Source organism: Phalacrocorax aristotelis, chromosome 5 (genome assembly GCF_949628215.1).
Source record: "Phalacrocorax aristotelis chromosome 5, bGulAri2.1, whole genome shotgun sequence".
In the NCBI taxonomy this organism is placed as follows: Eukaryota; Metazoa; Chordata; class Aves; order Suliformes; family Phalacrocoracidae; genus Phalacrocorax; species Phalacrocorax aristotelis.
The window spans coordinates 31,415,019-31,439,460 of record NC_134280.1 but is presented as its reverse complement, the minus strand read 5'-3'; the positions used below and the strand labels follow the sequence as shown (position 1 = coordinate 31,439,460).

Below are 24,442 nucleotides of genomic sequence, written 5' to 3'. Positions count from 1 at the left end.
GTCATGTGTATGTCAGGAATCATTTTAGGCATATAACAAGGGTAAATTCTTACTATTTTTTCCCACTCCCTTTTCAACTTGAAAATAGCTGATGTGCATTACATTCTGCCTAGAGAGAAATATATAAATCAAAAGAATAGATATTAAACCTCACAAAACCATCTGAGTTGTTGGAATAGTATATTTCATTGAAAGATAGGCTCCCAAATCACTTACCCATTTTTGAATACTGTATTTGCCTCGATTCCCCAGTTATACTGGTATTTCTAATAATTGGTTAGCTTCGTGAATGATCTAAAAAATCCAAAGATCATAAGTCAAAACAAAATTCTAAAAATGAAACATGAATAGTGGTTACGTGAAAGAAGAATATCAGCATCAAATATGGGAATAATTTGAATCCACTGTTCTATTAAATAATGTATATTCTACAGGTGATTTGTGTGGGTCAGGTTGTCTGTGCTGTGGTTGCGGATTCAGATGTTCATGTCAAACAAGCAGCTGCAAAAGTGAAGATAGAATATGAACCGCTGGAACCAGTGATCTTAACAATTGAGGTAGTAATAATTTCTTTTTTCTTGCTTTTTAATTGTTTTATCTGTATAATTAATGGAAGAAGCAGTTCATGCTCTTGCTTTTTAAACATGATTTTCTAAGGAAAGAAGGTGAACATGAACATCCAATTAAACAGTCGTCAGTCTCCCTATAAATAATTTTTCAACCTTTTGGATAATTTTGACAACTTGTGATAGATAGGCAACAGTCTTAAAGGTATTAAAGTCCCACAAGTTTCATAATAATAAAAGTAGAAAAGAATTATTTTAATGTCCCCAGTGAGGAAAAGCGAATGAGCACACTCATTGTTTATAATTCCTTTGGTAGCTGCCAGTTAATCAGGGTGTGTATATTGGCTGAACAATCAGCTCCTGGATTATATGTAGCATTTTGTACCTGTTGTCAAGGCTAGCAAGCCAACAAAGTTAGGCTGGAGACATAGGAACTGTTAGGGGAATGTGAGGGAAAAGGTGTTAGGATATAGGTGTTAGGTGTTAAGATATAGAACATTTTAGAAACGTGATGTGGGAGTCATAGGGGAAATGGACTTACGCTGGGTTAATGAGGTGAGTGGAAGTAAGGGACTAAGGACACATTTGCAGGGAAGCGGCATGAGTTCTGGTTCTCATTTTACAGCTTGTTTCCATAATGCATGTGGGGTGTAGCAGAACAGTCCTTCTGGTACAAAAACAGAAGTAGTCTTTTTTTAAAGACTGGCAGGTTTTACTAATATTTCATTACAGTTGAAACTCCAATGAAGTCTTATTAAAGATAAAACAAATAATATTTAATAAATATATTCTACTTTTACTTAGTCCTTGTGGTTTCTTCCCCTCTTAATGGCATCACTCTTTGGATGGTGGGTTGCATTCTTAATCTGTGATCTCTTTGTCACTTGCAAGATGAATGAGATGGAAGAGCAGGTTGAATAAACTGAGTGCATTTCCTTGAGAAACTGCTGTCATCAGTAACACAAGATACATCGGGAAAGAATTGCTGGAACTGAATGCAGAAACTCATCAACAATGACAGTAAAGTGATGAAATACAGTTGTTCGTTGACTTTGATAGCTGAAGGTTCAAGTCACTGAAGAGAAAGGTGTTTCTTCTGAGAGTAAAATGCCACAACAAGCTAAGAACCCTTAAAAGACTTTTAAAAAAACCCCTCTTTCTCTTTTCTCCACTGCAGGAAGCTATAAAACATAACTCATTCTTTGAGCCAAAAAGAACATTAGAACACGGAGATGTTGACCAGGCATTTGAAACAGTTGATAATATCATTGAAGGTAACCTTCAGAATACATTTGATGAGAAGTTGTGGTCAGTATTTTTGGTTGTCTGTCTGTTCTTCAAGTCCCAGTTCTACCTTTTTTTCCATATAGCCATTAGGCCTGAGAAAGCTCTTGGTCACCTGGAAGAAAGTGTGATTAAACCTAGTGGTCTTTTGGTCCTGCTACTACATTCAAGCTTTCTGCATACTTTGTCCTTGAAACAGAATCACAAAGTAGTTAGGTTGTAAGGGGGTCATCTAGTCCAACCTCCTGCTTAAAGGAGCTGCACTTTGAGCAGGTTACTAAGGGCCATGTCTAGTCAGGGTTTGAATGCCTCCAAAGATGGAGATTCCACAAACTCTACAGGCACCTCTTCTAATGTCTGACCACTTTCATGGTGAAATTTTTTTTTCTCACATTGAGTTGGAATTTCTTGTATTCATTGCCTCTTATCCTTCCACTGAGCATCTCTGAGAACAGTCTGGCTCACTCTTCTCTACACCCTCCCATTAGATAGTTGTAGAGAGCAATAATATCTCCCCTTAACCCTTTTCTTCTTATGGATGAATAAATCCAGTTCTTTCAAACTCTTATGACACATGCTGTGGTCCAGCCCCCTGACCATCTTGGTGGCCTTCTTCTTCACCTGGTCCAGTATGTCCATGCTTTGTTTAATATATCTATGTTTTATTTAATATTGTCACCACTCGTAGACAATATTGTCTGCTATTAACCAAGTTCCGGTGATGCTACTGGAACAAGATCAATTTAATCCTGCAAGGAGTTACATCCGTGTTTTTATTTTAGATGTTGCTCCTTCATACAAGAAGCATCATAAGATTTGATGCTGATTACCATAATTTACATGACAATGGGCAATTAGTTCTTTCCTGGTTCATTTCTTCTGCCCTTTTCCATCAGTAACACTTGTGTTTTTCTCTTTGGATCAGGAGAGATTCGCATTGGGGGACAGGAACACTTTTACATGGAGACTCAGAGTGTGCTTGCCATTCCAAAAGGAGAGGATAAAGAAATGGATGTGTATGTGTCAACACAGCATCCAGCAATTATTCAGGTAATACAGAGCGTTCTTTTTTAAGTTTGGTTTACAAATCTGTCTTAAGAGTTTAGAAGCAGTAGGAACATGAAATTGCACATCTGGATTATCCACAACAGCTGCTTTCTAGTCCTGCTGTATCCTGATAAACACTGACTGTGAGGATAAGGAGGAAGTAAAAGTCCCTTATTTTCCTTTGAACAAAGTACCTCATGCCCCACTATTGTAGGCATGAAAACCTCCCTATGAAGTTCTGAGGCGTCTCCATCTCCATTAGCTTTCCACTGAGGAAATCAGCACCCTGCAGAGTCTGAGTCTGCTGAGGGTTTCAAACAGAATCACAGGCTGGAAGAGACCTCAGCGATCATCTAGTCCAACCTTTCTAGGAAGAGCACAGTCTAGACAAGATGGCCCAGCACCCTGTCCAGCCGAATCTTAAAAGTGTCCAATGTGCCAAAGTCAACCACTTCCCTGGGGAGATTATTCCAATGGGTGACTGCCCTCACTGTGAAAAATTTCCCTCTGGTATCCAATCAGAATCTCCCCAAGAGCAACGTATGTCCATTCCCCCTTGTCCTCTCCATGTGACTCCTTGTGAAAAGTGAGTCTCCATCTTCTTTGTAGCTACCCCTTAAGTACTGGTACATGGTGATGAGATCCCCTCTGAGCCTCCTTTTCTCAAGGCTGAACAAACCCTGTTCTCCCAGCCTATCCTCGTATGGCAGGCTTCCCAGTCCTCTGATCATCTTGGTGGCCCTTCTCTGGACCCCTTCCAGCCTGTCCACATTTTTTTGTATAGCGGGGACCAGAACTGTACACAGTACTCCAGGTGTGGCCTGACAAGCGCTGAGTAGAGTGGGATAATGATTTCTTTATCTCTGCTGGTGATGCCCTTTTTGATGCAACCCAGCATCCTGTTGGCCTTCTTGGCTGCAGCAGCACACTGTTCGCTCATGTTGAGCTTCCTGTCCACCAGGACCCCCAGGTCCCTTTCCACAGAGCTGCTCTCCAGCCAGGTGGATCCCAGTCTGTGCTGCACTGCCGGATCATGTTTTCCCAGGTGCAAGACCTTACACTTGTCCTTGTTGAATTTCGTAAGGTTCTTGTTAGTCCACTCTTCCAGCCTATCCAGATCTTCCTGCAGAGCAGCTCTCCTTTCTGGAGTGTCTACTTCCCCACTCAATTTGGTGTCATCCACAAAATTCACCAGGCTACAATTGATCCCATTATCCAGATCACTTATGAAGATGTTGAATAACGTTGGGCCCAATATCGATCCCTGGGGGATGCCACTTGTGACAGGTTGCCACTTTGAGAAAGAGCTATTTACCACCACCCTTTGGGTGCGGCCTGTCAGCCAGTTTCCCACCCACTGCACAGACCACTTGTCTAGGCCATAACGCATTAATTTCTCCAGAAGGAGGCCGTGGGAATCCATATCAAAAGCCTTGGAGAAGTCCAGGTAGACAATGTCCACACCTGCCCCATGTCAATCAGACAAGTCACTCTGTCATAGAAGGCCACCAGGTTTGTCAAGCACAATCTGCCCTTAGTAAAGCCATGTTGGCTTTTCCCAATCACGTGCTTCATTTGACTTGTGATGGCCCCCAGGAGGATTTGTTCCATAACTTTCCCTGGGACTGAAGTAAGGCTGATGGGCCTATAGTTACCCGGATCCTCCCTCGAGCCATTCCTGTAGATAGGGGTAACATTTGCCTTCCTTCAGTCCTCTGGGACATCCCCCGTTCTCCATGACTTCTTGAAGATGATGAAGAGTGGCCTCGCAATGATGTCAGCCAGCTCTCTCAACACCCTTGGGTGGATGGCGTCAGGGCCCATCCATTTGTAGTGGTCGAGCTCCTGTAATAATTCACGTACTAACTCTTCCTTCACTGATGGTGGGTCTATGTTTGGATCAACCAGGAATTTAATTTGATCAGTGCTAATAGCTGTAGGTGAGACTGCTGCTCCATGCCAAAATCATAAACATAGAATGGTTTGTGTTTGAAGGAACCTTTAAAGATCATCTAATCCAAACCCCATGCCATGGACAGGCTTATCTTTCACTAGATCAAGCTTCTCAAAGCCCCATCCAACCTGACCTTGAACACTTCCAATGATGGGGTGTCCACAACTTCTCTGGACAACCTGTTCCAGTGTCTCACCACCCTCACTGTAAAAAATTTCTTCCTTATGTCCAATCTAAACCTACCCTCTTTCAGTTTAAAACCATTGCCCCTTGTCCTGTCGGTACAGGCCTTGGTAAAAAGTCTTTCTGTTTCTTACAAGCCCCCTTTATGTATTGAAAGGCCACCATAAGGTCTCCCTGGAGCCTTCTCTTCTGCAGGCTGAACAACTCCAACTCTCTCAGCCTTCCTGCGTAGCAGAGGTGTTCCAGCCCTCTGATCATTTTCATGATGGTAAATGGTAAAGCAAACACTGGTGTAGTGAGTGGTATACATAGCAATAGCTATGGTGCATGAAACTGATAGTATTTCAGACTCAACACTGGTATTTCAACACAGTTCAGCTCCTTTTATCATTTCCATTATTATTGTATTGGCAATAGCCAAGAAGCATGAAGAACTTTGTGTTTGAGAAAATTATTTGAAGCAAGAATATTCCTGACACTAGCAAAACATTAGAAGATTATTAAAAAACAAATTGTCTTATCTGAATTAAAAATTAAAAATCAAATTTTTTTTCCTAGTAATAAAAATAATAAAAACTGTATTCTAGTCCCTTTTTCTTAACCCAAAGCTTCTTACTGTTCAGGTAATAAAATCCAAGGGTATTATTCTTCACTTCTGTCATGGCCATTTTAAAGTCTCCATGGTAGCGATTTTAAATGTGAACACTGTTCACATTCACTGTTTGTTGCTATCTTTTTCTTGCTTTTTAACCTAGGGTAAAGGAAAAGTTATTTTAATCTGATTAAAGAAAAAAACCCAAACAACTAGAAACATCTATGGAACCCTCTTCTAGAACATAACTTTTAAGCTTAGTTTGAGTTGGCATAAAAGATTAAAACTGGTTTTACAGGAGATGGTAGCTGCAAGTTTAGGTGTTCCAGCCAACAGGATCATGTGCCATGTTAAGCGAGTTGGTGGAGCTTTTGGTGGGAAACTCCTGAAGGCTGGGTTACTGGCATCAGTTGCTGCAGTGGCAGCAAACAAGTAAGTGTGGTACATGTTTATTGGTATATGAAGAGAAAATGGGGTGAACAAGTTTTGCATTTTGGCTAAAATGCTTTCTCCTTTCCCAGAGTTCCTAGCCAAAAAGTCATAAAATCCTGACTGTAAGACTATTCAGTGCATTTCTTTGTTTTGTTTTGTGACTGCTCACGTTAAGCAGCTCTAGCCTCAACTAAATTAATGGGACTTGAAGAAATTGGTATTAGTATAAGTGTATTGGTATTAGTATAAGCCAGAAATATTCTTGAAACGATTGAGCATTTCAAAAGGACCAGTCCCCAACTACCAAGGCTTTGTATGTGTCTTCAAAACATGACATTAACCACCCAGGTGTGAACTTCACTGGCACAGTAGGATGCAGAAGGAAGAGTTCATGAATGGAACTGCTTTTAAGAACAAGTAATTCTAGTTCAATCCCCAACATCTTTCAGATAAAATTAGCTTAAATCTATTAGGTATCATGTTTTTGCTAATACTACTTAGTTTAGGAATCTTATCACATAAAGCTCCATCCCCTACCCTCCAAATTTGGCAGGACAATATTGCCATTAGCTGTCAGGGGATAGTAACCTCTTTTATAAGCATAGCTGATTTGCTGCAGAATGCACATCAGGCTACATCCTGTTTTAGTCAAAATTATCTTGTAATCTGAGAGGTTAATGCGATGCATTTCTCTTGTTACTACTGTCACTGTTGTACAAACTGCTCTTTTTTTGGTTATTTTTGGCCATGTTATCTGTGTTTTGAGGCCATGCTAAAAATACTCCTTTTTTTAATAGTTTAAACAATCTTTTTTTATTGTTAGGACTTTATTTTACATCTTATGTCCATTTTTTCAAAAGTAACTGATTTAAATTGTATATGCATTTGTAGACTAATTTTCCTATTTTTATTATTATCTATGTTTTGATTTTATTTCACGGCACCCCATGTCAGTACAATTCTGAATAGCTAAGAGGTAACTATTTCTTGCTTAAGGTTGAATGCTAACTGCTATTAGCTCATTACACAGTTCAGTCTTAATACTGAAATAACAATTTCTTCAGAAGTTTGCACTGAGTTATCTTGCTGGCTTTCAGGAGATGAAATGAAAATTCTGACATGATTCTAAGTGCAAAAAATATGAACTCTGGATGTAGCTTTAAGCATATATTTAAGCCTATTAAAGTTAAGTTTAATCTAAATGCATGTTTATATGCATGGCTAGATCTGGATAAGTGACGAATAGCCATCTTGTCAATAACATCTCTTGTTTTGACTGAAATTTGACTTTTCTTCTGTTGATTTAGAACCAACAGAGCCATCCGTCTTATTCTGAGCCGAGGGGATGATATGTTAATCACTGGTGGCCGACATCCTTTTATTGGTAAATATAAAGTGAGTGCCACAAGTATTCAATGAAAAAATATCCGCCCATTTTCTGTGAATAAGTATTTCAGCATTACTGGTTAATATTTGTTCTATTAATGAAAATGAGTATAAACAATTCAATTTTAAAACAAAACTACTAGCCAGAAAACCAAGATATAAAGTTGCTGCACAGCCTTTTCTCTGCTTCTGCTTCTCTCTCTGCAGGTTTTTTGTTTGATTGGTTTTTGTGGTCTCTTTGTGTCCTTTTCCTTTTATATCTCTTTCTTTTTCTTTCTGGGAATGGGAAGCCAAACTAGCTCAGACTTTTTCTGCAGAGGTTTATTTTTTACTGTCCATACGGTTAGGTTCACACAAAGAAGCAGCTAGTTTTTCACAGAAAGTGTCATATGGGAATACTCACCCTATGGAGGAAACTAATCTCTTCCCTCCTCATGCACTGTCATCAGTCGTAACTATCCATTAGGACAATATCTGCTGCCCTTCCATCTCTACTACATAGGTAAAGTAAGAGAGGTTTTATAAGATGCTTCCCTGAAGTTGGACATGAGCTGTAGCTTATGTGGAGAATTCAGGAACTATTAGTGACAACAGGTGAAAAGAGGGGTGTGAGATAAAGGTAACATTTCTTCATTAAGAGAAACAAATGCCATGCTCCATCTGCCAGACACTGTTCTTGCAGTCAGGGCAGGATTTGACTTTATCTAGTTAACATTCCTAGATGACGCACTCATCAGCCATCTCAGGAAATCCACAGGAAGCCACTGGGCTTCCCTGCTTCTTCCTTTCCCAATGGGCTGGTGTTGCTTGTTATATGCTGTACCTATACAGATCACAGGTGCCATGTGGGAAAGCCAATATCCTAGGAACACTATTTCTTTCTCTTTGCCCTTCTATAATTTCAGTGAATGCTGCCCAGAAGGTAATAGTGAGTATGACTCTAACTGTGTGGGTTACATTCTTTTGCAAAATATACAAGCACTGAAGAAATAAATGAATGCCAAAATCTAAAGAGGTTATTGTTGATCATTCTAGGTTGGCTTCATGAATGATGGTAGGATCAGAGCTTTGGATGCCAAATATTACATTAATGGAGGATGCACCCCTGATGAATCTGTAGTGGTAAGGATTTTATAAGCTGACAAATCTTATAATATGGAGGAATAATTAGCTGGAAAATGATGAAGGCCAAATTCCCTTGCACGTGTATTGTTAATCATATAGCCTTTTGATGTAGGGATTGTGGGTTTTTGGAAAACCTACACCTAGTAGTTTAACCTTTCCTTATTTAGTTCAGTGAAGCACTATGCTACTTTTTGACATTTTTCTACATATTCACTTCATGACTGTTTTCTCAGGCTTATTTTCCCATTATAAACATGGCAGCTAACAACATATTCCTTTTAAACTACATAGTACCTGCATTTGTGCCTGCCTAAAGCTTTATGTCTACAAGGCTTTCTTAGCCTTCAGAAAATTCATAGTGATCGTTATTCTGTTACTATCTCTATGCATTTCTGTCCTGGGTCTGCATTTATTGTGCTCTATACCTCAGTTCCTTTCTTACAGGTCTTCAAAGAATAAAATGTTCCTTGCTTTAATATCACTCACTAGCTATTTGTGTTTGCATAGGGTATTCTAGCTGTAACTGAAATGTTTGCTGAGGTTACTACCCATCATCTGCTTGTCATTGCCCCACCTATAGGTATTTTCTGCAGTCTGAAATCTGTCAGTGTAACTGCCCATGCTATTGCTGCTTAACCTGGTTTTGAAAAATAACCTGGGTTAGAAAAAAATTCCATTATTAAAAGCATGTACATTAATGCAGATAACATGTCAGAACCATCTTAAGATGAAATTCTACAATGATACAGTGAAGCTGGTGTACCTAGAATTGGAGGTAGAGATAGCTGAGTAACCTTTCCACCCAACTCAGCTGCAGCTGGAATAGCACATGTGATAACAGTCTAACCCTCTAACATCGCTCCCTAATTAATTAGATCAATAACCAGTGGTCTAGCTGTGTGATTTCATTTGGTTCTATTAGTATAGCATTAATAATTCAACACTTCTAAAAGCAGAAATATGTTTATTAGAAATAAAATTATAAGCTTTACCAAAGCTTATAATAAGTCCCCATTTATTTCTGAGCCAGTACGACTTACCTGTGTGTTCCCAAGGTGGTATTTTGGGATTTATTCTTTCTTTAGAGAGGGCTTAATTGTATGGGAACCTGGCCCTAGAGAGCCAGGATGCTTGATGCTCATTGTAATAAAGACTGGTCTTCCAGCATGGGCGCTGAATACCAACAATCTACGATTAACTTAGTTATTGTTCAGTCAAGAATTATTAATTTATTTTAACTCTCTGTGATTGCATCAAGGTTAGAACAGACATTTCTGGGAAGAAACTTTGGCATAGCTAAGAGTTGTATTATAACAACACATTGTATTCACTCTGATTTACCAATAACCCTCTTAAGACTGATCAGCTTCATATATTCACATACTTTCTCTGAAGTCCATAGAAGTGTGGTCATAATAAATAATTTAAAAAGCCCAAACAACAAAATATGACTCTTTTTTCTTTTCATTCGCAAATAACATTTCAACTTATATTTCTTAAGTGAAAAGGTAGCATTATATGACATTATTCATATGCATAGTTATTAGAGCAAAACTATCTTCAGTTGTTTCTATGCAGAAAAGTTTTGAAGTTTATTGTTTAGAGCTCAGTGGGTACAGTAGGAATACAAGCTTAAAGTTGCTATTCTGAGAAATCTACTTAACAATGAAGAGAGCCTGTGGCCTCTTCCTGAGGCATAAAAACATTTTTAAACTTATTTATTTATTTTGATACTGCATCCTAGAACCTAATTTGAGGGTTTTTTTAATTTTTCCTTTTCTTGGGTTTTTGTGTTTGTCATGTGAAATCTCTAAAAGAAAAATGTAAGAACCGGAAGACATGGTAGACTGCAGTACAGGTGCTTTCTGGTGGAAGTAAATCTGAACTGTGAATTTCCACAGGATGTGATAATTCAAAATGTTTTCATCAGTTCCCTTCATAGCTTCTATCACTTTAAATCTAATCGTTTTTAGTTCTGTGTGGCTTTTCACATTGAAGTAGGAGCAAAATAAATTGTAAAATGAAATATCTTTTACATCCTTAACTACTCACCAGCACTCAACTACTAGTAACATCAGCTGTGTTCTGTGAATATCAAAAAGGAACTGAAAACTAATATGCTGCCTGAGAAATGTACAAATGAAGTCTGTTTGTGTGTGTCAGAGAATTCTTACTACCAGTGACTGACAGAAACCCAATTTTAAAGCTAATTGTCTCAAGGTCTTTAAATGAGGTGAGGAAGATGTAAATGTGAATTTGAAAGAAGCACTGTTCTGACATTTAACTATACCTGTTTGTCCCCTACCTCAGGTGGCAGAAGTATCCTTATTAAAAATGGACAATGCGTACAAGATTCCCAACTTAAGATGCTGGGCTTATGCATGCAAAACAAACTTGCCATCAAACACAGCATTCCGAGGGTTTGGCTTTCCCCAGGCAGCACTGGTGACAGAAACTTGGATAACAGGAGTTGCAGATAAAACCGGTTTATCACCAGAAAAGGTGACAAAATGAAGGCGTCTTCTCTCCTGAAATGAAGTCTATGCAACTGGAAAGTTAAAACCCTTTAGATTAGCTCAACTGTTTGAACAAATCTTTTCTAAGTCAAACATAATTTGTGCTAAAATTCATACTCTTTTTTAATCAATGTCTGGTTGTTGAATGAATAGCATGCTCTTACAAACTGAACCAAACTGGTAATTGTTCAAAAAATATATGGTAATCTTCTTGTTGTTTACAAGTCCCTGCAAATGGTCAGTCTGCCTTCAACAGGACTGTGTGATAGCTGTTAATTTTATTATTTCAGATTAGGGAAATAAATATGTATAAGGAGAACGAGCAGACACACTTCAAACAAAAGCTTGATCCACAGAACTTAATGCGGTGTTGGAATGAATGTATGGAGAAATCTGCATACTACAGTAGGAAAACAGCTGTCAATGAATTTAACAAACAAAATTACTGGAAGAAAAAAGGGATTGCCATTGTACCAATGAAGTTTCCGCTTGGACTAGGCACGCGTTATCTTTCTCAGGTTAGTTTCTTTAAGGAATAAGTGAGCTAAACTTTTTATCCATAGAAGATTACAGTTACTCTACCTTAGGATGCAAAATGTGTTATCTTTCACCTTCTGCAAAACTATCATCCTCCTAATGGTTGTTCCCTGAAGGCTATGCTAGCTTCTAGCTGAGATCAAAGTTGTTTGGTTTTCAGGACCCAGGCAGCTTGGACCCTGCTTACTTGGTCTAGGGTACCTATCTAGACCTACTAGTCTATCTCTTGTGATGCAGAATTGGTATAGATGAGTTGAACACTTTTATGAAAACATTTTGAAGACTGATGGCAAAGTGTCATTGGGTAAGTTATCCATTCTAGATATAGAACTGAGCTTACTCTTTCTGAACATAGGGATGCTATGGGATGCTGTTCTTAAAGACCTAACCCTTTGATGTCATCGAAGACTAAGTTTAAGGAAAAAAAGGACAACAGTATTTTTGGTCTTTGTATTTTGCTTAATGTAGGTGTCCAGTATTTCTGGAACAGACAGCATTTTATCAATTGAAAATTAATTGACTGGCTTGTATCATATCAAGCTGGCTGTCTCTAAAGTCACGGGGTCTTGTAGTCTACAGTGCTCCTTCCAACTGAGTCCAGGAGGAAAATCTCAGTCAGAACCTTCCTCCTGTGTCTAATGCTGACAGAGCCTGCCCATGCAGTTGAAAAACCTGTGTCCAAAGGCTCTCAAACATGGAACTTGCAGCAAAAATGGAACTTGCAGCAATTTGCATGTACAGCCACTAGTGTGGGACATCCTCCAGCTTCTTCTTGGACCATTGAGATACTGTTGCCTGATGTAGATTTATTTTAGGATCTAGTAACAGAAAAAGAAGACCTCCAAGGATTTGTATCTTTTTCTTTTGAAGTTCCTTACAGATTAAAAGCAGGGACTAGCGTTCCAAATTTAGCCTTCTATTCAAAAGCATTAAACAGATAATTTGAAATAAACTTCAAAACTATGTCCTTTTTGATTCATCAGTTCATCACAGTATACAACATATCTCTCACTAGTCTAATCTTGATTTTGTTTTTCTTTTTTAGGCTGCTGCTCTGGTTCATATTTATACTGATGGATCTGTGCTTCTGACACATGGTGGAATTGAAATGGGGCAGGGTATTCATACAAAAATGATCCAGGTAACAGGTGATCCAAACAAATACTACCTTATGCTTTATCTGTCACACAGTGTGAAGTGTGACAGTGTGAAGGCTTTCTTCTTGGTTAGTTAGTGTACCAGTAGGACAGTTTATTTATCAGCATAGCCACTGCTTCTTTGTATTGATAGAATTAGAAAGCAAAGATGACTTCATTAAGAGTCATAGAGACAACAGAAAGAAAAAACAGATTGTTTTTTATTCTTCCAATGGTATGTGAAGAGGCTTATTAGAAACAAGATTTTTTGGGGCTGATGGATAAAACCCATGGTAAAAAAAGACAGTCAGTGTTCAGATTAATATACAGTCCAGAAGATATTATTATGATCATATTTGTTTAATAGATAATTGAGAGACAGATCTGTAAAGATATTTATCGAGTCAGTGAAAGCTTTGGATCTGGGCCTGCATAGTTTGCCCTAAGTCATACAGGCCATAAGCAGCAAAATCAGGAACGAAATGTCGGACTCCAGAGTCTCAATCCAGAGTTTGAGTACAGCTAAAACATTGGCTTTCTTTTCTGTTTCTTTGAACTGACAAACTAGGCAGAATTATTTCAACTGAAGGTTGGAAGAGGACTTGCTAAAGCTTTATCTTTGCTGGTATCACTGACTTCTAGCAAGTACTTGGAAACTGTTGGAGTGTTTAGAATGCTTCTAAAACAGAAAAGAATATGTTGTTGTTCTTCCTGAAACAGGTTGCTAGTCGGGAATTGAACATCCCTATGTCATACATTCACTTCTGTGAAACGAGCACAACAACTGTTCCTAATGCCTGTGCCTCAGTAGGATCTGCAGGGACAGATGTCAATGGCATGGCTGTGAAGGTAAAAAGTAGTATTTAGTTTAACAAAACACCCTGTCCCTCGTGGTATTTAATGCCTGCCAAACTTTAAGCAGTAGTGATCCCATAGAAAACAAGTTTGAGATTACCAATAATACTACTGGAGATTGCCAAGAAGAAATACGAGTTGTTGACAGTTTCTCAGTAATGGTGCTTATGAGTTTTCAGAATATGATCTGAGCTTTCCCCAAAAGGCTTATGTTTGACAAAATCCTTGTTTCATCTAACAAATTAACTAGTCCCATGCAAATCTTGTATCCTGATCTTGTTCTAAATCTACTGATTCACGCAGATTCCAGCCCTTGTAACTTAACCCTCCATAAGGTTTGTGCCTATGCAGTTAAAACAACATCTCCTACCATACCTTTTCAAACCAAGATGACAGTAAAGCATATACTAATTAAATACTAACTAGAACATATCTTGAATAGAACCAAACATATCTGTGTTAATTTTGTGGTATATTCTCCTGACCTCTCACCAGGATGCTTGCCAAACTCTTCTGAAACGTCTGCAGCCTATCATCAACAAGAACCCAAAAGGGACTTGGAATGATTGGGTAAGACATGTAAATCCTATAAATGTGTTTTGTGTGCTTGCAGACACTGTGATATATGTATTGTAGTCTATCAGTCTGCTCAGCCTAATAATTGTAAAGTTAAAAACTACAGGAACAGGTTATTTCACAGACAGATGGAGTGTAGGTGCTTGGTTTAGATATATGGGAAACAATCCCCAGATCATACCTAGTTGGAAAGAAGGGGAAGCTATCAGTGAAGTCATGTTTGGAGGCACAGAAGCTTTTAATATACCAAAAATATCAGCTTGTGCAATAACATAATGCAGCCCAGCTTATGCTCAGACAAGCTGTTGCCAAAACATTGACAGGGTATATGTGTACGGTGTCAGTTTTCCTACATAGCTGTTCTTTATTTTACCTAATCAATAAAGAGAAGCCTTCTCGACCTCTTCCTCCCATCTCTCTCCCATATGCAGTATATTACAGAACTGCAAAAAAGGTAGCAGGAATCCTTGCTCCCATTGGTCTAGTATGTAATTAGTTATAATTTTAGTTATATTTGCAGTAGGGTAGTACTGAAGTAGTGCTAAAGCTATTTGTAGAAATGGCCCCTGTCTGGTGCCCACTTGAAACTGGGATAGAATTTTAGGGCTAGAAACTAAATTTTCTTAACTAAAAGCTTTCTGCTATAATATCAACTCTTTTTATGAAGATATGTCTAGGAATCTAGTCGTCTGTATATTGAGATGTTAACAGAAGACCTGTTTGTTATGTCTTCTTATCTAGTATTGCTTGTAATTTGTGGCCTAATGAAAAGGACAATCCCTGCCTTGAGGCATTTACAGATCCAGTACGCTAGGGTATTTAATCTCAAGCGATTAAATACTATAATAACTGCAAAAATGTAAACACTTTCTTGGCAGTAGTAATTCCTAGCAACAGCAAATAATGTTGAAATACATGTGGTCACTTGATAACTGACAACTATGTATGCAAAGATTAAATCCAGTTCTCCTCTAATAGGTGCCAAATTAATTTGGATAATTCAGACACACCCAAAATATTAGCAGAAATAGCTGATCTAAGAAAGAATGTTAATATATGTAGAGAAGTAGTTTTATATCTTGCAAAGTCAGTAAATTACAATTAAGTAAAAGTATTTAAAAAAAAAATTATTGACTTGCAAACTGAGTAAATCTAAGATGAGAATCACTGAAAGGGAACAGATTTAGGACCTCGCACTGTCATTTTTACCACTGGCAGAAGAACACTGTGAAGAACATTTCTCTTGTCAACTGTCATTTTTGTGCAAATAGGTCATGCAGATCTTTTATCTCAGTGACTTATAAACCAGATCTGTTCAATTAATGAAGAGGGGTCTGTTGCTGTTGAGGTTGAGCAGAAAAATTCAGCAGGGCCCTTTCTGACTATGGCATTACCAGTAATAAAGATTCTGTAAGAACACCATTGTTGACAGGTCCATTCCTTACTGTATTGCCAAAAGGATTCAGATCGCTCATCTAAAGGGGGTTTAGTTCTACAGTATTAGGCCCCATGTGGAGCTAAACACCCTTAACTCAGCTGGTCTTCCTTTCTTTACAATTTGTTACAGTTAGGTTTTTAAGGAAATACATGTCAATATATGTAAATTAAGGAAATATATGTATGCTGTGTTCCTTCCTGACTCCTTCCCTGGTTTATCACAAACACTGCTGTATTTTACAGATTAAAGAAGCTTTTGAACAGAGTGTGAGTCTGTCAGCTACTGGCTACTTCAGGTAATATATTTTTCTTCCTTAAAAATGCATAGGTTAGATGAGGACTGACTTCTGAAGATAACCAATGCCTTGAAGTGAAGATCCTGACCAATAGTTCTTTCTAGTGGCTCAGTTTATGTTTTATGTAATTTTTTGATATATGGGGGGTGGAGAAAGAGTTTAAGTGCTAATTCATGCCTAGCTCTGTATGGACTCTCCAGAAAGTATCAAAAGAATACTTTGTCCCATATTTTCTCTATAATTTGGCCATTAGCAAACCAGAAAGCATCAAGAAAGATACTGCTCCCATAACAGTAGGTGTGCAAAGTGGAATGTAGCTTATTTAGTGGAGACTGTATTGCTATAAGCTATAAATATTGTTGTACTACAAATTATTTACACTTTTACCCACAAACATGGTCACACCAAGTTGCATGACAGGAAGAACAAGTGGCAGCATTAAAATATTTATCCAGCACACACCTGTAATTAGGAACCAGGTGCATGTGGAAAATTAGAACCATTTAATTCTAGATTTGGACCTTAAGGTTATTTCTCTTTAGAGGAAGGAGAATTTAAAATGTCTGGTTGAGTTTAAGAGAAAGCTGATGGTAATTTATTTCTTTTTTAAAAACTCACTCAGGAATCAGATGCCATGATTCAGCACTAATTGAAAGCTCGGGGGAGACTTAGTGCTCACGTTGGAAGCGGGGTTGCTCACTGTTTTGGAGTCATTGTTTTGACCTCTTTGCTTCTTGAGGCTCAGAAAATTCCCACCTAATATACTCTTAGATATAGATATATTCACAACAGCATACTGTTGTAGGACACAGTAATCTTAAACACAGTTCCCACTGCTCTCTCTCAGTGCAGTCTCGTGGTTCTTTTCCTCTGAATTCTTTCACAGTGTTTATAAAGAACCAGAAAGGAAAATTTCCTGTGCTATAACTCAGGTGGGATTCAAATCAAAGCCTCCCTCTTAGCCTGCCGTGCCTTTTTTCTTCTCTCCCTCCACCTCTATTTACCTATTTATCAACAGCAACTTTTCAAGTGTTCAGGCAGTATGGAGCAAGTTGAAGAGTCGCTTCACAAACCCGTACTTATTTAAAACACCAAGAAAAGCCCAAAGAAAATGTCCCTTCCTGCTGTGAAGTCTGTTCAAGTATGTTTTCTGCTTATGCAGCCCTTTAGGAATGTTGATATCTCCAAAGCCATGAGCAACAGTCATACTTTGCTATTGACATTTGATGGTGTCCAAAAACATCTGCAGATCCCTGAGCCTCAAATCTGTATTGATCTGGTTCTTATCCAGTCATGTTCCAAGAATCTCAAAGCCAACTGAGGTAGATGGGATGTGAGAAGTTGAATATGTGGATTTTGTGTATCCCTTTTTCAGTGCATGGTTCAATGCTCTGAATTATACTATAATGGTTTTATGGAGTATAATATATGCTCAACAAAGACTTTTCAGTCATATATGGTCAGATAATATGCCTTGGTCACATAGCTTACAAGGTTGGGAGATACTGCATCTCACTGTCCTCTTGTGTCTGTTGAATTTACCCCATCAGTCCTGAGTACTATAGTCTCCTCAGTTAGTCCCAGTCCCTTTAAGTAATTACACCTTTATTTCAATATTCCTGTTTTAACCCTCTGACTCATTCTGTAGGCAGTTTCTGTGATTTTAACTCTTTCATTTCTCTTGTAAATTATTCTTTCATTGGTCCTGACCAGTTTTCCTCCTTTTTTCTGAATTCTCTTATGTGCTATTACCTCAGCAACCATTACGTTAAATTTGTATACTGTGCTTGATTACCGTTTCTTTATTAGTATTTTTCTGGGATTATGCTGGTTATAGACTCTCCTGAACTGAAATAGCTTGCTTGTCTGCTAAATTTTGTGTGAATACCAGCTCCATCAAACCTAAACTACTAGTGCTTTGTAGGTTTTCATGGAGCTTAACTGTTGGGGTTCTGTCCTATTATTTAAGATTTCATTTGAAGTAGTTTCAAACTTTCATGTGCTCATCTGCTTTGTTATGATGCAAACGTTCATTAATTTTCTTCTTGCGGACTTTGTTTGTTCCATCAGAGGTTACAATGAAAACATGGATTGGGAGAAAGGGGAAGGGCAGCCATTCACATATTTTCTTTATGGAGCTGCTTGTTCAGAGGTTGAAATTAACTGTCTAACAGGGGATCACAAGGTAATAACTGAGTGTCATAGAAGTTTTGTAAATAATGTGAATGAGGTTTGTTTGTATCACTGGATGCTCCAACAACCATTCAAGTTTTGCATTAATAAGTCACCTGCTTTCACATGATAGTAAATATAACAACAGTGTAAATGCGAATTACAGGTGGAGCAGAATGAAAGCTGTGCAGTGTTAACCAGCTTTTGGCACTTCTGTATTAATGTCATATGGGTTCACCTTTGGGTTTATGACAGACAGCTGACATGTTCTTCGCTTGTTCTCTCCCTGTTTGCCAGCAAACAAATTACTACAGAGCTAAATATTCTATTTCCAGGCTTTTGACTATCTTGACAGCTAAATGTCACAGGCTGCTGATCATATGCCCTCTATCTGTACTTATTTATGGGGGGATTTCCTTGTGCAATGGGAAAAATCTGGCAGAACTGTCTCTGGCTAAACTTCCATTAAAGTTGAGACAAACTGTTTTGCTTGTGATGTGGTATTGGAAATTCCTTTGAAATTGTGTACATGGAGGGGCCTCTGTCTTAGCATATATTATTCCACTGAATACCAACTCTAACCCACATTATATTTTAATGCCTCTGCTCCATGCGTCTCTCTCAGTAACATGCATTTGAATTTTACTGACAGAACCTCAGAACAGACATTGTTATGGACGTTGGATGCAGCATAAATCCAGCTGTGGATATAGGACAGGTATGTGGCAAGAATTTCCTGCTGTCTTATTTCTTTTACACTGATAGCCTTATCTGAAGTGAAGATTACCCCATTAATTCAGAAAAAGTTAATTTCTTACTAGATAATGTTATAAGTCATAGATCATATTAAAAGGTCCTTTACTTTTAAACTTGTTCCAAGTGAGTCAGTGCCAGAGGTTTTCAGATGTCAGTGAAGCTTGAATTTTACCCATGGTGTTAACCTATAGGACTTCCTGTATGTATATATGCCCACTATCTGTGCGACTTAAATCCTGTTTGTGATCTACAGTCTCCAGATTCTCCTGTTTGACTTGCCTTCCCACCTGATAGCAGGGAAACACCTTTCTTCTTTGCAGGCTGGTCCACAGATCTCATCACTTCAACATGAAAGCATTTGTCTCTGTCTGGAATGAGAGAGGAGTGTGAAAGCTTTTCCCATCACGGTAGCCCCAAAATGTTGAAGAATCCCATTAGGCAAACAGGAAAGAAAATGATCTTCTAACAGCTAGTGATACAAGTCAGTTCTTGCCAAAGTTTTATGCATTTTACCAAACATGAGAACATAAATGCTATTTCTTTTCTTATTTAAAGATCGAAGGTGCCTTTGTTCAAGGCATTGGACTGTACACAATGGAAGAATTAAAGTACTCTCCAGAAGGAGTCCTCTATACTCGTGGTCCAGATCAGTATAAGATCCCTGCTGTTTGTGATATTCCAGAACAGTTTAGTGTTTCCCTGCTGTCATCTTCCCAAAATCCTTATGCCATCTATTCATCCAAGGTAAGCAAACCATCACAGTGCCAGATTCTTAGATCCCACAACAAACAGAGAATTACTCTGATATAAAACATATAGAAGTTTTCAGTTCCTCTTCTTTTTTTCCCAGCTGTTTCAAGGATTAGGTATGCTTTTAGAATACAGTAAAATAAAACAGCATGACAGGAGGAAAAAGCATATTTTATAGCAAAAGTTATTAAAGAACAAATAGTTCCTTTAAAATTATTTAAAGCTGTCTCAGTAATATATAATTAGAAAAGTGTTTGAAAAAAAAATATGATCTAGGTGATGTATTTACATAGCTGATTTGGAGCTGATGTAGAGAGCTGGTATTAATATGCCTCTTCAAACCGAGCTTTTATCCTTTTCTGTGAATTAATCTCCTATATTTACCTTAAAATTCACTGTAAGAAGGTGTGATTCTGACTTCATGCACCATGTTTGGGGAAGACATTTGATTCTCAGATTTTAGCAAGGAGATATTCAATTGTGATATCCCAATCCAGTCCAAATTAAAATGTTCAACACAACAGCACTGAGAGAACTATGGAATAAGGGTGGGTTTGACGTATCTTTGAGATAAGGAACAAATGTGAATCTTATATCAGAACCAGTGAGAAGATGCCAAACCCACTGAGGTCAGTGGTGATTGTCTGTAGGGAATTATCATGAGTTCAGGCTTTGTTGCTATGTTGTATCTGTACCTGGGTTTGGATTGTTTTAATTTTATCTGCCAGTTATTCTAAATTTCAGTTTAACAATGAACCAAAAAGATTCTAAAATCAATAGCCAATATTTGAAATCAACCTTTTTATTTCCCTGGAGGCAGCCACCATCAGAAGACTCGGCATGATCTAAGCTAGCTTCCACTAAGTCTAAAATAATCTTCCTTACTGAAGGACGAGCCACTTTTCGAGTGACTGAATTCTGAGCATTTTAGTTGATGCTGGTATGGCATGTACTCTTCTCATTTGCTCAAAACCTACACCTATTTGACTTTTTTTTTCTTTTTCAGGGTATAGGTGAGGCAGGACTTTTCTTGGGATGCTCTGTGTTCTTTGCTTTGAGAGACGCAGTAACAAGTGCGAGGAATGAAAGGGGTCTAAAAAAGACCTTTACACCAAACAGCCCTCTGACCGCTGAACAAATACGGGCAGGCTGCATGGATGACTTTACTGAGATGGTAATAGGAAGGTGAGGGAAGGGTCTATTTAAGTATCTCTGGGTAGAAGTGCATACTGCTTTTGGCACCCTTGAATGGTGGGGTGTCTAATGATTTCTCTGATTGGTCACACTTTGTATACAGTAATATCATATGGCTCCTTGTAATTGAAATGTCTGGTAACAGGTCTCACTCACACAAGTTATTCAACAAATGCCATTCAAGCATTGTATTGGAATTTCGCTGATTTTGTTTCTTTTTTTTTCTTTGAAATTTACATAATTTTTACAAACCCTCTTTCTGTGAAGCTTCCTCCTCTCTTCTGTATGTCACATCCCATGGAGATTTAAATAGCTCCTCTTATTGACATGAAATGGATCAGCCTCCAAGCATCATCAGTCTCCTTCCAGGTGCTTTCCCCCGCTGACTTGCCCTCTGGCACTGTCACCTCATTCTGGTGACCTTGCTATGCCTGGTACCCTTTGGGAGAAAAATAATTAACTCAGAGCTAACAGAGGGATACAGGAGAAAAAAAATGAGGCAATACACTTCTTATAATGCTGATCCTTCATGTTTTCTGCAAACGTTCACTGTAATCATGTTCCCACTGCTATTACAATTCTTTTTCTGTGTAAGCTTTTATTCAGCCTACAATACCTGTGAAACAAGGTCCTTGCCAGCATGTAAATCCATTCTGTGCCCTGAACCTCTGAGGCTCTGCCCTGGAAGTCCCTGCACTCTCACTCACAAATTACTCCCATAGCATTTCTGTGGTTGTGGTGGGGCATCACTGGACCCCAAATCAATAGGTTCTTGGGCTTACTCTCATCACAAGATCTTGTGGGAGGTGAGGTCCACCAGTGCAGAGACCATGCTTCTCCATCGCTGTTTGGCCCTGATCCCAGTTATCACTGACTTTCGTTCCAGCCTCCTTCTGTGGATATCTCCTGTGGAACACGCTGCTGAGTGACTTGGAAGCACCTGATAAGGGCTATATTGGGAGCTGGCCAGTCAAATAATATTAACAAGTCACTTTTTAAATTTCTTGCTGGTTCTCTTAGATGACAAATGACAAATCTGCTTCATCCACTCCTCAGGCCGTATCTGTGTGAATGACAAGCCAGAGTGCACAAGACCTGAATGGAACAGAATGGAATGAAGAAGTGATTTACTGCCGCAATACCCACTAATCAACACACAGATAAATATATTTTCTCATCTTCAGAACAGAATCAGCTACCAAAAAGATGCATATTTTATCTTCTATCCCTATCTTCATTCTCCATCCAGTATATTCATTATAGTACTTAGCCTAAATTACTGCATTTAATTGCTACAAATACATCTCCTGCCATTTGAAGCATATATAGTCAACAGAAAGATCTGCTGAACAGCTCAGCTCAAATGCTGCAGGAGAAGAAAGTTAGGATGAAGTGTAAAGGTATGTTAGATAAATTACTGCCACTTACTACACTTAAAACTTTATATGATAAATTATTTTTAAATGACTTCAGCTAATTTTCTAATTTAGATGTGAGCCTTGCAGTGGAGTGTGAGTGCAGAGATCTTTCCCTGTTGAAGAATCAGAACCTTGTTTGTTGGATTCTGTACCTTTTTGATCAGAAGTGATGCTCTGATCTGTAGTAAAGCTCCTTTAGATTCTTTTGGCACAGACATCTTTGTGTTAAAAACATGCAAGAAACAAGAGTTATGTTTTTCTTTTGCTATGCCAGGCAAATTGCTATGGCTGACTTACATTTATAGCAGACTAATTTTATCCCAAAAGTTGTAATCACTTAGTTGTAATTTCTACTGAAAGGTTTGTTTTTCTCATGGAGCAAGCCAAAAGCCTCTGACCTTAATGGGAAAACTCACATGGCGTTTCAGTGTGCTTTGAATAGGAGACTGGATGAACCTGTCTCTGGAAAGGATTCTTAAGCAGTGCTTAATCCTGTGCTTAGGACTATAATGAGCCATGAAAGTACAGTCATTAATTTTCTCCCAGCCTTGGCCACTCCTATGATAAAGAAGATAGAAAAAACATGAGATTAAAAGATGATCTGCAAAAATCAGTCACCTGATGCTGCCTAGGGTACAGTGAGATATGACCACACCCAAGTAGTAGCAGCTGGAGAAACCAGGAAAATATAAAGCAGCTCTGTATTAAATGGTAACAGAAATTCTGCTATTATTAAATTTGAAGTATGTATATATTTGTAACCTAAGATGAGACAAAGAAATTACATAGGATATATCAAAGTTAATACATTATGAAAGCTCCAGCCACAATATTCAGATTTCAGCATCAGAATCCACAATATCAAACCACTGAGAACTTCAACTTTTCTTCCTCTTGAAGTGCAAAGCTGCAATTTCAGTTCTGAATGCACACACACACAAATACACAAATGTCCATGGTGTCTAAATTTGAGGCTTTGATCTGGGATACATCCTAATCCAGAGAAAACACATTTTTAGTGAGTCTACAGAAGTTACCCAAAGTAGCACCTGAAAAATTGCAGCAGGTTCTTTGATAAAAAAAGTAGAACTGGGAAAATAGGTAATTTGTATGTTCAGTGTGTGGTTTCAGTGAACCTCTGCATCAGTTATTCCTTGCTGAGCATGGTGATTGCTCTTCCAGTTACTCGTAGGTCAGATTGCTCCAGAATCACAGAGACTGCCATTTGTAATGAAAATGTTTCTAATTCATTTGACATGTCAGCCTGCAGGCTCTTAGTATTACACTGTTCCTCAGTTTTCCACAGACTATTTTCTCTTCTTGCTTTCCATCCCTTTTATGAGTTGATTATCTGTGTCAGAAATCAGATTAGTAGTTTAAACAGGGTTTGTATTGGCTATAAAGATATGAAATCTTCATTGTTTCAATTTGTTTGTCTCTCTGTAACCTCTATGAGTACGTGAAATTCAGCTGCTTAAACATAGGTGTCTAGACCACTTTATATGTCATAAGGCAGCAGAGACATGGGAGAACACAGAACTGGAAGATACGACATAGCAACTGGAGGCCAAGTGGGTTATAGCAAATCACTAGAAGTGTGGTTTAGGCAGCTGAAGCCCCATTGGTTTTTACTTCTTTTTCTTCACTTTCTTTGTATTACTTTGGCTTTTATATATTGTAAGAAAGTCAATAAATCAAATTAAATGTAAATGCTGCTGCCATAATTAGTTTTTCCTGATTTGAAACACCTTCTTAGTTTCACTGCATGGGCTTGTTAATGACAGCTCACAAACCCATGTGTCCGTAACAGCCCCAAAACGTGGTTAAATCCTGGCATATGTTGAACCAGGGAGGTCTAGTGGATTGGGGAAAGTGCATAGTCTGTTTGTTCTCCTATGTACCTATGCATCAGCGCAGGTGCTGGTGAGTTCCAGACAAGTCAAATCTTGTAAAAATCATGGCCCACCCCTTGCAGGCAATGACGTCTCCCCACCTGCAGCGCTGACGGGTTTGCACTCCTGGGATTCATCATGTTCTAGACGTCCACCTTGTTTTCTGCAGTGCAGATCACACATCTGCTTGTCAGTATTTCTCAATTCTTATTAACAAAGATTCCTCCCTGCCTCTTTACAAGTGGCACTGTTGTCTGGTTGTCTCAGTAAAATCTATATATGTACCAAACATGAGTTATTGGGTTTTTTGGGGGTGAAACATTAAGTAGTCTCCTGGA

General features: G+C 38.4%; 1 protein-coding gene across 12 annotated transcripts in view; it reads left to right on the top strand.

Moving 5' to 3' along the window:
- The window catches only part of AOX1 (aldehyde oxidase 1), a 44,043-nt gene extending 20,121 nt beyond the window's left edge, over window positions 1-23,922 (top strand). For 8 of the 12 annotated variants that reach the window (XM_075093818.1, XM_075093816.1, XM_075093819.1 and 5 more), the window contains 17 exons: window positions 435-557; window positions 1,744-1,840; window positions 2,776-2,900; window positions 5,925-6,058; window positions 7,366-7,453; window positions 8,480-8,566; window positions 10,880-11,071; window positions 11,376-11,603; window positions 12,668-12,763; window positions 13,479-13,607; window positions 14,109-14,183; window positions 15,870-15,922; window positions 17,993-18,107; window positions 18,747-18,812; window positions 19,406-19,594; window positions 20,607-20,785; window positions 21,681-23,922. In XM_075093818.1, coding sequence (XP_074949919.1) covers window positions 435-557; window positions 1,744-1,840; window positions 2,776-2,900; window positions 5,925-6,058; window positions 7,366-7,453; window positions 8,480-8,566; window positions 10,880-11,071; window positions 11,376-11,603; window positions 12,668-12,763; window positions 13,479-13,607; window positions 14,109-14,183; window positions 15,870-15,922; window positions 17,993-18,107; window positions 18,747-18,812; window positions 19,406-19,594; window positions 20,607-20,785; window positions 21,681-21,723 — 2,019 coding nt within the window. In that variant the 3' untranslated portion in view covers window positions 21,724-23,922. The remainder of the gene's footprint in view (window positions 1-434; window positions 558-1,743; window positions 1,841-2,775; window positions 2,901-5,924; window positions 6,059-7,365; window positions 7,454-8,479; window positions 8,567-10,879; window positions 11,072-11,375; window positions 11,604-12,667; window positions 12,764-13,478; window positions 13,608-14,108; window positions 14,184-15,869; window positions 15,923-17,992; window positions 18,108-18,746; window positions 18,813-19,405; window positions 19,595-20,606; window positions 20,786-21,680) is intronic. The other 4 variants (XM_075093815.1, XM_075093814.1, XM_075093812.1 and 1 more) reach the window with 4 other exon arrangements.
- The last annotated feature ends 520 nt before the right edge of the window (window positions 23,923-24,442 follow it).